Source organism: Branchiostoma lanceolatum, chromosome 3 (genome assembly GCF_035083965.1).
Source record: "Branchiostoma lanceolatum isolate klBraLanc5 chromosome 3, klBraLanc5.hap2, whole genome shotgun sequence".
NCBI lineage: Eukaryota > Metazoa > Chordata > Leptocardii > Amphioxiformes > Branchiostomatidae > Branchiostoma > Branchiostoma lanceolatum.
Window position 1 is genome coordinate 18028286 of NC_089724.1, and position 13450 is coordinate 18041735.

Here is a 13450-nt window from a genome sequence, read left to right on the forward strand (position 1 = left end):
CCTACGTTTTAGTAACAAAACAAATGAAAATTAAACTCAAACATATGAATTAAAGTAATATTTTAGTTTCAAGCTGTTGATTTTACATGAACGACTGTTATGTTTTAGATAAATTCCATACCATTACGATTTTCCCTATTTTTCAGAAATGATCCAGTCTGCAGATCACGTTACTAAATTTCCCGCCATCGTCAAAAATTTGCCGCGAAACAGAGGAAGACGTACAGGCAAGGATCTTGAAATACTAACCTTCTATATACGTTCTATCCGACTGCTGACATTTCCAGGATGCCTTCTGTAGAAGACTGGCTGCACAACCCTCTGGGAATCATTCAAGGGATTTTTGGTGAGTTGAGATATGTCGATCGAATCAAGCAAGGCAAAGTAACAAACGTGCAAACATGCATGCGGTTCTATAAACCGTAACACATTCATGATCGTCCATACAGTATTCGATATGCACGTTTTTTTTTACTTCGTGTACCGAGCCTTTCTAGATGTCACAGAGCGATCAGTCAATAGGCAAGACTCTAACCAAGACCCGAAAGTGCATGTCATCACTCATATATATGTACTGTATTGTACATGAACATTACAAAATGTGACAATTGCAAGCCTTTAAAGTTTAAAGTTCATTTCTGTTGTGAATGTACCAGTATAAGATGACCCTTGAGTTGGTATGTCATAAACATACACATGAAATTCATTATTCTCTAATCATTGGAAAAATAATTCATTAACCTTGTAGATAACATCTGTTTGTTATGATGATACATTTTTCAGTAACCGTGCCGACTCCGGAAGGGCGTTTTTGCTTGTAGTTTTGCATGTATATTATATATAACGTTACATATATGTAGAAGCTCCTCTATATAAAATGCAAGAAAATCGCCCTTTCGCAGTCGCCACGGCTTAATTTTTTTAAGGAAGACCAGGGGAGACTACTAGTATACATATGTGTATTAGAATGCAACAAGGCACATTCTGGTAATTTTGGTCCTTAATTCTATTCTTCTAGCTTGTATTTGTATTTTTTATTGTACATGTCCATATCAAATCCTCTTCTCGTATCCTACAGACCAACATGGTGATCCAGAACTGCCACAGAAAGTCGGGGAATATTTCCAGAACAGACTGGGAGGAAAAGATGCCTTGGCCTGGGTAACATGACTGATTAACATATGATACAACCTTAGCTTCAGGATACCATAACTTTAATAATGTATGGAATTAGTTTTCATTTAAAACAGCCCTTGCTGCTGCTTGTCATGAACTAGTAAGGAGTGCCAACATGTCAGCCCAAAGTAGCTGTTGCTTTCTTGGAACTTATCGTCCTAAACGGGTAAGGGGAAAACCCTGTATAGGTACCCGTACCCGTATAGGTATACCGGTATACCCCATTTGGGGCCCCAACAAGCCAGGAAACACGCTATGACGGCCGCCATATGGGGCACCCAGAACGGCTGTTTTTAAACGGTCTCCACATTGATATAAGACACAGACAGTTGACTATACTCGGTCAGACAATAGCTGAACAATCATATTTTACGATCTTTTGATTTCTATGAAGGACGGAGTTTTGGAATATATACGGAATTTGCGAAGTTCGTACGGAGCTCCTGTCAGAACGTTCGAGCACCGATCTCGGAGACCTTTCAACTGAACCCGCTCTGAAAAGGTTTAATACGGAAAACCTACTGGAAACGCCTCACGCTAAAGACAGAGACCGAGCACGGCATATTCAGACAAATCACGCCGAATGGCCGTAATGTTTGTGTCGCAATATATAAAGTGGTTACTTTCCGTCTAAAATATATAAAGCGGCTAGTTCGCACATGTGTCATGGCGGACCTTCCGTGCATCGAGAACCGGGCGTTTCCTGTAGGTTTTACGCAGGTTTACTGGCAGCTCCAGCCAAACAGATCATGAGTATTGCATCTGAAGATAATGAAATGCGGAAAGGTTGATAGTTTGAGTGTTTTTTCTATTTCTTTTCAGAACAGGTTTAGTTGAAAGGTCTCCGAGATCGGTGCTCGCACGTTCTAATAGGCGCTCCGTACGAACTTCGCAAATTCCGTATTTTCCAAAACTCCGTCCTTCATAGAAATCAAAAGATCGTACAATATGATTGTTCAGCTATTTTCTGACCGAGTATAGTCAACTGTCTGTGTCTTATATCAATGTGGAGACCGTATATATACTAAATACAGCCGTTCTGGGTGCCCCATATGGCGGCCGTCATAGCGTGTTTCCTGGCTTGTTGGGGCCCCAAATGAGGTATACCGGTATACCTATACAGGTATACGGGTACTGGTACCTATACAGGGTTTTCCCCTTACCCGTCCTAAACAACTAGCTTGCAGTACCTCTGTCCCAGTAAAGACCAGTCCTGGCTCTTAATCAAATTAGCACTTCAACTGAGAAGGGAGGGGCTGCATTGATCAAAATTTTATGTGTTGACCAATGTTGACTAACAACAGGATTGGTCCATTCAACAATTTGACTCATCACATGTACATTTCTTTAGCAATTAATAGTTGTTGTTTTTGGATTTACAACAGTAAAAAATTAAGTAAAAAGATTTTCTTACTCAAGTTACTGTCAGTGTAAAATAGGTCTACAACTTCATGTACAATGACTAAGAATCTTGTGTCCATTTTTGTCAGGTCCCGTCCCTGAATGACACCCCCCTGCACCACCTGAAGCCCAACAGTCTTGTGAAGTTCCGCTGTATGGTACAGGACATGTTCGACCCTGAGTTCTATCTGGGGGTGTACGAGGTAACTGACACCAAGTTGGGAACTAAAGTAAGTACTTTTAACTCAAAACAAACAAGCACTTCAAACTGTCAAAGAGGACTATTGCAAACTTTTTTTGTTGTGTGCAATGTTTGAACATTTGTCAAAAGTATGCTGCAATGTAATTATGTATTTTTTTTGCTTCTTGTAGATTCAACAGGAGAATTACAACACCTTTCTAGAAATATGACATTGTGATGAAACTGTGGTAGTCCTTTTTTTTAATCCAAATGTACTTATTTCTTGGATTATGTCATTATTATAGTTTTATAGAGCATGATAGTTGTATGTCCTTTTGTCACTATAAATTTGGCACTAAGAGACAAAAATGGCTTAATCACCTTTTTAGTTCCATATACAATACTTGCTTGTAGAGGTTGTTGGTAACACATATGACTATGTTGAAGCTTCTTGTAATCTGCCACTTGTATTTAAAGTTATAATGCATTATTTTATTTGTGCTCATCCTAATTCTAGTCTATGAGAAGTGGGAGATACAAGGACATTGCAGAATGTTTGGTAAGTTAGCATTTGGAAATTTGGCAACATTATGGTTGTGAATATATTACAAGTGTGATTTTAGTTCCTAAATCCTTAATTCATACATGTTTATGTTGATTTTACTGAAAAATATGGGACAAAATGATAGCAGTAAGACAATCACATTTATTATAAAATGACCATAACAGTTTAGAAGCATAGCTTGACTCTTGTACTAAGGCATACAATTGCATGTTTTAGAAAAAGGTGTAAAACAAATTTATAGTTGAAAGGAAATGTATAGCTGATAAACTAGTAGTTAAGTTTATTTGTGTTTACACTTTGTGTTTGTTATTTACTTTACTATCAGCCCCATCAGGAGATTAACCTAGACTCGCCCCAAAACGTGACCCTTGACCGGCAGACCCTGTACTGTATCCCAGTACCAGGGGAGAACCCGTGGGTCAAACAGGGGTTTACCAGCTCCAGCCAGGCCCGCGTCCTGCCCTCCACATCCTACCAGCCTGTTCGCAACAAGAGAGGGCTGGAAGAGGTAGGACTATGGAACGTTTTGGCATGTGACATGATATATGCATGTACATGTGTTTTTGCTTTCTTCTTGATATTATAAATGATAGAAAACAAAACAGCACTTTATCCTTTAGCTGAAGTAATAGAAATTGTGAAAATTTTACATTGTCATCAATAATTGAATATAAAACAGACATGAAAAGACATTTGCATATGATAAAATTCAATAGAATGCAGTAGCACATCTATTGAATCCTACTGAGAATTGAATAATATTATCACCCAATTTTCCAGGAGGAAGATCAGACTCCTCTGCCGGACATCAGTGCCCCTACCAGTGAGGGTCAGAACTGCAGCAATGAAGTGTCAAATGCTCCTGAACCTGAAAACGCAGAAGCAAAACGGACAAGGACAGAAGATGAAGCCGGTAAGAATAGTCACACACCTTACCTGCTTGTATGCTAAATATTGTTTTCCAGGTACAAAAAACATTGATATCTGAAGATTGAATATTTTATGCTGTTCTGTGTTTTTGAGAGAAAGAAAAACCCTTTTGTCATCCTATGTTATCACAGGTGCTTTGCCCAGCCCTATTCCAGACTTGAACTTCCCACTTCCAGGTGAAACAGGCCCAGCTTGCCTTGTTAAGGTAAAGGCACAACTCACCCCATCCTCATGTGTGTGGTGAATTTTAATAAACAAATAAACAAACTATTAGGACACCTACAGTACACGAAAACATGGTGGAAAGAAGGTCTCCATAAAGTGGTATCAATTTGTATCTGTGAAAATGTTTGTTCTCCTTCTCAAGCAAAGTGAAATAGATTAAAGACAGACTGTAAACAAAATTGAAAATGGTTGGGAAATAGAATCTTCTGTCACTAGCTGTGTCATTTAAAAATGCAGTTGATATAAATCTATTGCAAGTCAAGGTTGATATTTCAAACATCTTGTCTTGTTATTTTTCTAACCAATAAACATGTTGTTTGTACTGCAGGTATATCAGAGCAGCGACAGTCTGAAGCTGAACGATGTTGTTGAGTTTGTTGGTGTGCTGTCAATCGACCCAGCATTGGCAACATTCAACACTACAACTGGAGAGTAAGTGCATCTTCTCAGGCATTCTCTCAAAGTTACTCTCAAAACTTAGAGGACTCCCAAAACTCAATGTCCCCGACCATGTGTGGTTTCTACCTTGGCACATGTATGTTGTATGTTTTTACTTACCATTCCTTGTTTTCTTATTTATTTCCAAGGACAGGGACATCAGCCTATGAGGATGGAGGAGACATGATGGATATTGAGGAACAGGCCGCCCACAGCCCGCCCCCCTCCCTGGTCCCCAGACTCCACGCCATCCTGGCGTACAACCTGGTCCACATCAACCCGGGGCTACCTGTAAACCTCACCACTCCAACAGCTTTGTCTGGTAGGCAGTCTGGAAACTGTTTTTCATTATGTTTCTACGATTTATTAAATGTAATAGTCATTGAGATGTTCTGGCTAAGATGACAACAGGACAGGCTGTAACTTTCAGGTATGTTGCTAGGTGGAGCTGCTATGATGTATTCTTTTGATTGGCACATTCAAATTCTAACTTTGGCACAGTCAAATTTTAAATGTGGGACAGTCAAACATCTTGTTCCCTCTGAGGGAACGATGGCCACTGTAATTCTCTGCTTAGTTTTTTTCAATCTTAGAAGGGTGGTCTGAACATCTGTAGCTTTTGCACCAAGTACCAACCTGGCCATTGCTGTGTGAGTTGCAACAAGTTGGTGTACTTTATGTGTCTGTTCTATTTCAGGTTTATCAACCCTGACATCTGAGGTTGCACAGATAAGACAGCAGCTGTGTTCACTGTTGACAGAAGCTTTGCTTGGAGACAGCCTTGCTGCAGAATATCTCCTGCTCCATCTCATATCTTCTGTGTAAGTACAGTCTGAGTGGTGGTAGTAGGTACAATCTTAGTTCTTCTTACAAAGTTTGTATTGGTAACAAGATAGGTCAGCAGTCTTAAGTCAACTTTCTGATTAAGGATGCCTTCAATAGTTTGTTTTAAGTGATAAACAAGTTAGTCAAGATTTCAATTTGCTACTTTCAAGTTCATCTTTGTACTTCATTTGTTCTCTGACAAGAGTGGAGCTGACAGTACTTTTTGTGTTTGTTTGTTTGTTAGCTATGGCAGGAGAGATGTGGTCGCTCTGGGCAAGTTCTCCTTGAACATTAGTGGCTGTCCCAGCGAAACAAGCTATCCTCAACTACTCTACAGACTACTGCAGGATTTAACTACAAAGGTAGGAGTGCCTCTCTACAGAAATATCTGCTACCAATAGTTGAGAAAGAAAGGGTCAGATGTTGTATGTTTCCAGTGATATTTTAGCTGTTTTTTTAACAGAAAGAAGAAAGAAGTTTTTAAGAATGCCCCTCTTTTACGATTTCCTCATCTAGTGTTTGTTTTATCAAGATCTCCATTAGTGTCACATAAAGAATGTGGAGTCCACTTCCATTAATGTAATGTCCACTAACTGGAGTCCACTTGTATAATAAATAAAGTAAAATGAAAGACAACAAAGCCTTTTAAAGCTACATAATCCACATTACTGTCTGTTCCTCCAGTCCCATTTTCTACCTTTAACGCTGGCCAACATGAACTCCCTGAGGATAACCCCCAAGAAAGACTACACAGCTAACCGGCTGCTGAGTGGGGTTCTTCAGCTGAGTGAGAGAACACTGCTGGTCCTGGATGAAACACAACTGGAACCTGGACAGTTACAAACAACAGGTGTGCACACTGGTGTTTCGTGTAATGTTACTAGTGCAGTGGCAGAACACTATCTAGAACGGCACTGGTATATTAGTGTGTACAAAACAGTAGACAGACATGTAGGAACATCATTGCAAATTAGTCAAGCTTGCTGTATATACAAATTCATCAAAATTTTTGTTGTGTTTCATTAGCTTGTGTCTTTCAATTTCTTCAAAACTACAATTCAGTTTCTCGCTGCTATGGTTTTCATATTGTTATCTGTGATATAATCCATATAAACCATGCTGATACTACATGTAGCCCTGAGTACTGTATGTGTGTTGTGAGATGATTCCATGTTGGTGATGTGTCTACAGGAGTGCTGAATGTCCAGGCCTTGGGTACGGCTGTGCAGTGGCAGAAGGTGGACTATGACTTTGATTTCCACAAGACGGAGTTTCCCTGTAACCTGAGAATGTTGCTGCTGTCTGAGGGCAGGTCTCTCATACAGGTGTGTGATAAGTAGGATAATCGTAAAGAAGAATATAGTGTTATGTTTATGTGAGGAAATCTGTATTTTATTTTCTGTGTTGTCTGTCCTTATTTCTCGTCCTCGTAACTTAACTCCACCTACATGTCTTACCCTTAGACCTTAGATCCTCCCGCAACTTTGTTGCATAGGTCAACTTGGCTCCGGATACTTCTTCTCCAAAGGATGCGGTCTTGCGCCGCCACTGCCATTTCCTCCAGTGAATGTAATCCCAGCTTCTTCCCGTCGTTTTGCAGTGTTCGCCTGAGAGTGACCTTAGGCCGTCCTCTTGGACGTGTGCCTTTCGGTTTCCAGGTCATGGCAATTTTTGTCGTTCTGTGCTCGGGTAACCTCCACGCATGTCCGGCAAAGGTTAATCTTCTTTTCATTACAATTGTGCTAAGTGGGGGGACTTTTGCTCTTTGCATGAGCTCTTCATTTGTAACATGATCTCTCCATGAAATGCCGAGAATTGATCTCAGACATTTGCGTTGGAATGTGCCACAGTATTATTACACCTGTATGTCCATGCTAATAAAGTGATAATGAGTGATATATTTGCCTTTAACAAATTATTATCATGACATTATACACAGGGTTCATTTGTTAGATCCAAGAATATAGGTTTAAATTTCATATTTCAACTTGACTGAAAACTGTTTTACCTCCACAGACTGACTGCCAGGTGCCCCTCCAGCCCCCCTCCCCACCTCAACAACTGGAGAGAACCTTCCACCGTATCCAGACATCCCTGACTGGAGATTACCTGACCAAAGTGCGCTCTTACCTGACCGTCACAGAGCTCATGGAATACACCTTGCCAGAGGGTATGCAAAAGGTGAGAAATAAAAACATACACACACCCTTAAACAACACATTGTTGTGGGAATAATAAGCTTTGTTGTGATGGTATGTCTTCCAATAAGAAACCTCTACAGTAACAGTAACTAAAATTGCTTTTTATGTTATTCTTGCTTATCTTTTGTTTGTTTCTTGGCAGGTGATTGAAGAAGATTTTGTCCAGATGCGCAGTGCCAACCCTAAGAACATGACTGCAGAGGACCTACACTCACTACTAGTGGTGGCAAGGTAAGTCACGAAGGGTCATACAAAATGTACTTCATCATTGGATTTTCTGTTACCCTTCAGTTTCCCATAAAGCACATCATTGTCTCAAGATGACTGGACGTCAGATGTGCGCAAGTTCATGTTCTTAAATGTGATGTGTTCGTGGTATACCGGTATTACCTTGCCTCACAGTTAGTTGTTGCCTCACTATCTGCTTTGTTCTTTGTAAGGCCATACTGATTTGGTTTATTTGTTGTGTCTTGCATTAAAGAAAAATATGCCACACAATGATCAACATGAAAACATGAGTCTGAAGGGAAAATCCGTGCCCTGGCACACACAGTTTCAGAGAGTGAATGTACTCAAATTCTTCATGTAATTTACTCCTAGCCCCCTGATGTTGTGTTGCTGCTAAATAGTTTGTTGTGGGGCCTAATTTGACAGTAAACATTCAAATATAGCTGCCTACTTGTATAACTGACATATGTTTCATGCTGGCACAGGCTGCTTGCCCTGAGTATTGGCCAGACCACCCTATCCCATGAGGTGTGGGACCGAGCCAAACAGCTTGAGACAGAGAGGAAGGCCAGGGTGAAGGCACAGCCTCAAACACAGGCCAGAAGTTAGGGGGACAACAGCAGGAGCACAGCCTCAAACACAGGCCAGAAGTTAGGGGGACAACAGCATCTACGTCACATGGACACTTGTCATTGTCAAGCAGAAGGAATCCAGGAAACACGCTTTATGTCAGATTCTGTTGAATAAGACGGGAAAGCTTGTCATATCATATTTTGTCAATGTGTTACCATGAGAACTCAAAGGTAATGTTCTCCTTGGATAACTAATAGAAATTTGATGGCAAAAGGCAACCTTAGCAGGAAAAAAGTTGAAACAAGGTTGATACATGTATCTGCCTCTCCCCCCTTCCTGTTTGTACTTGTCTGGAATGTAATCCCAAAATAAGACAGGGGAAGGGGGTACTATTGCTGAGAGCCAGTCTATACTACAATGGATTCTTTGTGAACAACACATTCTGCTTAGACATTGAATTAACATACGCTTGTTCTCACTATGGAATATTTTTGGTTTGTTTTTTGCACATGTACTAGGGCGAGAATTATACAAATTTACAGTTGCCATTTTTCATTGTGCCTGTGGTGTGTCATATATAGTATACATATATTTTTGTTATGCAACGTATGCCTATTGATTATTGTCATAAATCTGTTCATCACATTTTCTTTGCTTTTTGTTATTACCATTTAGTTGATATATGTTGTTTCTGCCACCTTTTTTTGCTATCTCACTATGAATGTATTCAGACAAAACTTGGAACTTTTAACAAATTAACTTTTCACCTTGGAAGCATATATAATATGTAATGAAATTATTCCAGTTTTGAATCTTCTATGGGTTCTGAGTAATGTTAAACATTTGTCATTATTAGCTTGTCAAGAAAATGATCTGAATATATATCTTCTTACATACAAGGAAGCTCTGTCTTTCCTAGCTTTGTGTAAGATTTGTGGTGTATTAAAATTTGTAAATTAGATGAGTTGAATCTCACATTAAAGATGAAAGTATCCTGTTATTTTATCTGACATAGTTACTTTCTGGCATTTGTAACTTTTTCGCAATACTGTTGAAAAGGCTCTGCGCTTGAGTTGTTGCCAAAAGTGGAGGCAGTGTCTATTTGACCCTCCTCCTGGCCAGCCCGACCAAGCCAGACTTAACATTAGATCAGTTGGCCTTGAATTCCACAATATAAGGAAGTGATCCACAGAAACATGAGATGTCGCAAGCTGCCGGCACATTCTATCCACTGCCCGTTGAGTTAACCTCAATGACCTGACATTTTTCTGGGGTTTCAAATAATAACAGGTTCAATGAACTACATGTATCTACCTGCAAAATTACCGCTGGATGTAATAAACAAGTGTGTGTACACGTTTGTGCAGTCACCAGTGCAGAATTTACATCTGTCTTTTTGACAAACATTTAAGCATTACACACAACATAAGAAAGATTGCTCTGGGGAGCTTTCGAGACAAATTCTCTGTCTCTTCGTCAACCCGGTAATAAAGTCAGATCTCTCTGGTCAGATCTCGTCTTGGAGTTCTCTTGTCACGTGACTTGATGTTGATTATCACGTGACAAGAGACAGTCATATACAGGCTTGAGATAGTGACGCCCTCTGTCCCTGTTTAAGGTACTGCGTTGTCTGCGGATTTGGATCGCCTCCCGAACACCTCTAGAAAACCAGTCGGAGTCCTGATCCAGCACTTTCACATTGTCCCAGTCTATCTTGTGCTTCTGCTTGGCGACGTGTTGCACCACAGGTGATGACACATAGCTGGGTCTCTTGTGTTCCTGTAGACGGGCGCTCAGTGGTCTCTCCGACTCCCCTACGTATGTTGCAGGGCAGTCTGCACAAGGAATGTGGTAAACTGTTCCACTGCGTTCCAGCTTCTTAATCTTGTCTTTAGGTGCGACAAGATTATGTCTGATGGTGTTGATGGGTTTGAACTGACACTGTATCCCTTTACTTCTGTACAGTCTCATGAGTGTTTCAGATATGCCCTTGATGTACGGAATGCTGACCGTCCCCCTACGCATCACTCTTGTCTGGTTGGCCGGAGTTCTCTTGCTTCGCTTTTCTTTGCTTACATGGAACAACCAGTCTGGATAGCCACATGTTGACAGTGCATTGTGTATGTGTTCGATTTCCAGGGTCTTGTCACTTTCCTCTGTGACGATCACATTGGCTCGATCGGTAAGGGTTCGCACTACACCGATTTTGTGCTGGAGTGGGTGATGACTTGCGAAGTTCAGATATAAGTCTGTATGTCTTGGTTTACCTGTTGTACAGGTATGACCTTTGATCTTCCACCTCATAAAGTTTACAACCATTTCCACAGACAGGAGAGTACAGGAAGGACATCTGTAGTAACACGGGACTTTGGTGGATTAAAGGCTACTAACACATATTCTTTGGGCCGCACAGCTGAATTTTTAAGAATGTTGTAGTTGTGTTAGTAGTGGATGGAAGATTTTTAGTTTCCACAGCACAGAAGTGTGCAGAATGGTGCACTTGCAATAGATGAGTTAAGTTAACGCTAAGGAAATCTACAAAAACTGCTTACATTATAGGATGATTTCATGTTACATCATTTCTACCAACATAAACGCTCGAAGGACGGACTTTTCATTAATCGTGCGCACATTCGAATACATTGACAGGATGGCACGGTTAATTACATTATGTCTGTCACTTATAATAACTTCAGGTTAGCTTGAGGATACTTCTGGGAAATGCCCATTCAGTGAATTTTGAATCTGCCATATTAGTACTGGACATAATAGATGCAGTCTTGACAGGTTTATGTAGTACACCCAGGGTCTACCTGTCGTACCTCTGACAAATATGACCTTTGATCTTCCATCTCATTAAGTTTACGACTATTTTCACAGACAGGTAATTACTCTGGTAATGGCTTGTGGATTAAGTGGATCAAAGAGTACACATGTCATGGGGGAAATGCTTGACGTATTTTGTCCATACGTAGAGTGGATTGTTTTTTTCTACCAGTATCTCAGGATCCTGATCGCGCCATCAGGAGATGAAAGACCACCCCTACCCACTTCACATCACCAATGACGTACATCTTACCTGAGTGCGCTCGAGCTTTCAGGCGTGTCTGTTTCTAATGGGTTTACTTCAGGTCATTTCACGTTCATTTGGGCTCCAGGGCCACCCTCCAGAAGGTCAATGATCCTTAGGAGTTACCTTCGGCCACTTACCGGAACGTGGTAGATTGACGCAGGCTTGCGTAGTCGCATCCATCTGTCTTGTTTTACCCGCTATACCCGTGACAGGTGTGACGATAGATCTTCCGCCTCATCATCTTTACGACCACCTCTATTCAGACAAGTTTACTATCTCACCACACATCTCACCGAAGTACACGAGAGCTGCAACTGGGCAGGTACTGCCTCCCAATGTAGCTAACTCTTGTCGGTCCCTACCGTTAATTCTTCTCTGTGTACTTCTTATTCACTGTGGTGTGATTGTGACTTTCATACAAAAGGGTGACGAGACAACAGTTAAGATTCTATCCTCGTAATAGATCTTTGTTGTGAAAACCATTGTATGATTACAGACGGACTCATCAACATGATGTGTGTCGACATGTCATCAGAGACTAAACACCAGAACCATCACAGTACAAGGTAAATGGTCCACACTTAAACAGGAAAACAGCTCAAGCTATTTATCCCTTCTTTTTATTCCAAAAAAGTATTTCAATCGAAAACCGTGATAACTACTTTTACACGTGATAACGTCTGTCACAAATGTATCCCATTATTTCACTAGAAAGACAATTTTTGAATCTCTTACTAGTGTATTGTTGGGATAGCACCCCCTTATCCCATCGATTCACGATAAGAGACATCTAAATAACTCTTACTAGTGTATTGTTGGGATAGCACTCCCTTATCCCATCGATTCACTATAAGAGACATCTAAATAACTCTTACTAGTGTATTGTTGGGATAGCACCCCCTTATCCCATCAATTCACAATAAGAGACATCTAAATAACTCTTACTAGTGTATTGTTGGGATAGCACCCCCTTATCCCATCGATTCACTATAAGAGACATCTAAATCCCATCAATTCATAATAAGAGACATCTCTTACTAGTGTATTGTTGGGATAGCACCCACTTATCCCATCGATTCACTATAAGAGACATCTAAATAACTCTTACTAGTGTATTGTTGGGATAGCACTCCCTTATCCCATCGATTCACTATAAGAGAAATCTCTTACTAGTGTATTGTTGGGATAGCACTCCCTTATCCCATCAATTCACTATGAGAGACATCTAAATAAACCGTGATAACTACTTTTACACGTGATAACGTCTGTCACAAATGTATCCCATTATTTCACTAGAAAGACAATTTTTGAATCTCTTACTAGTGTATTGTTGGGATAGCACCCCCTTATCCCATCGATTCACGATAAGAGACATCTAAATAACTCTTACTAGTGTATTGTTGGGATAGCACTCCCTTATCCCATCGATTCACTATAAGAGAAATCTCTTACTAGTGTATTGTTGGGATAGCACCCCCTCATCCCATCGATTCACTATAAGAGACATCTAAATAACTCTTACTAGTGTATTGTTGGGATAGCACCCCCTTATCCCATCGATTCACTATAAGAGACATCTCTTACTAGTGTATTGTTGGGATAGCACCCCCTTATCCCAGCAATTCACTATAAGA

General features: G+C 40.4%; 2 protein-coding genes across 2 annotated transcripts; one reads left to right on the plus strand and one right to left on the minus strand.

The window, feature by feature from the left end:
- The first annotated feature begins 169 nt into the window (after positions 1–169).
- Positions 170–9743, plus strand: LOC136430762 (mini-chromosome maintenance complex-binding protein-like). Its single transcript, XM_066421657.1, has 17 exons — positions 170–346; positions 1079–1161; positions 2667–2807; positions 3276–3317; positions 3649–3831; positions 4104–4236; positions 4385–4458; positions 4807–4910; positions 5066–5238; positions 5614–5737; positions 5986–6103; positions 6426–6591; positions 6933–7066; positions 7758–7922; positions 8085–8173; positions 8656–8756; positions 8803–9743. The coding sequence occupies exons 1-17, from the start codon at positions 289–291 to the stop codon at positions 8823–8825; spliced, it is 1911 nt and encodes a 636-aa protein (XP_066277754.1). The 5' UTR covers positions 170–288; the 3' UTR covers positions 8826–9743.
- Positions 9744–10276: 533 nt separating this feature from the next.
- Positions 10277–10768, minus strand: LOC136429426 (uncharacterized). Its single transcript, XM_066419257.1, has one exon. The coding sequence runs from the start codon at positions 10766–10768 to the stop codon at positions 10277–10279; it is 492 nt and encodes a 163-aa protein (XP_066275354.1).
- Between the last annotated feature and the right edge of the window lie 2682 nt (positions 10769–13450).

Bases quoted from the DNA above. Each gene is read 5' to 3' on its own strand.
- LOC136430762 (XM_066421657.1), top strand. From the start codon at position 289: ATGCCTTCTGTAGAAGACTGGCTGCACAACCCTCTGGGAATCATTCAA. The intron at 5,239-5,613 runs GTAGGCAGTCTG...GTTCTATTTCAG, and splicing joins CACTCCAACAGCTTTGTCTG to GTTTATCAACCCTGACATCT. The intron at 7,923-8,084 runs GTGAGAAATAAA...GTTTCTTGGCAG, and splicing joins TGCCAGAGGGTATGCAAAAG to GTGATTGAAGAAGATTTTGT.
- LOC136429426 (XM_066419257.1), bottom strand. From the start codon at position 10,768: ATGCGTAGGGGGACGGTCAGCATTCCGTACATCAAGGGCATATCTGAA.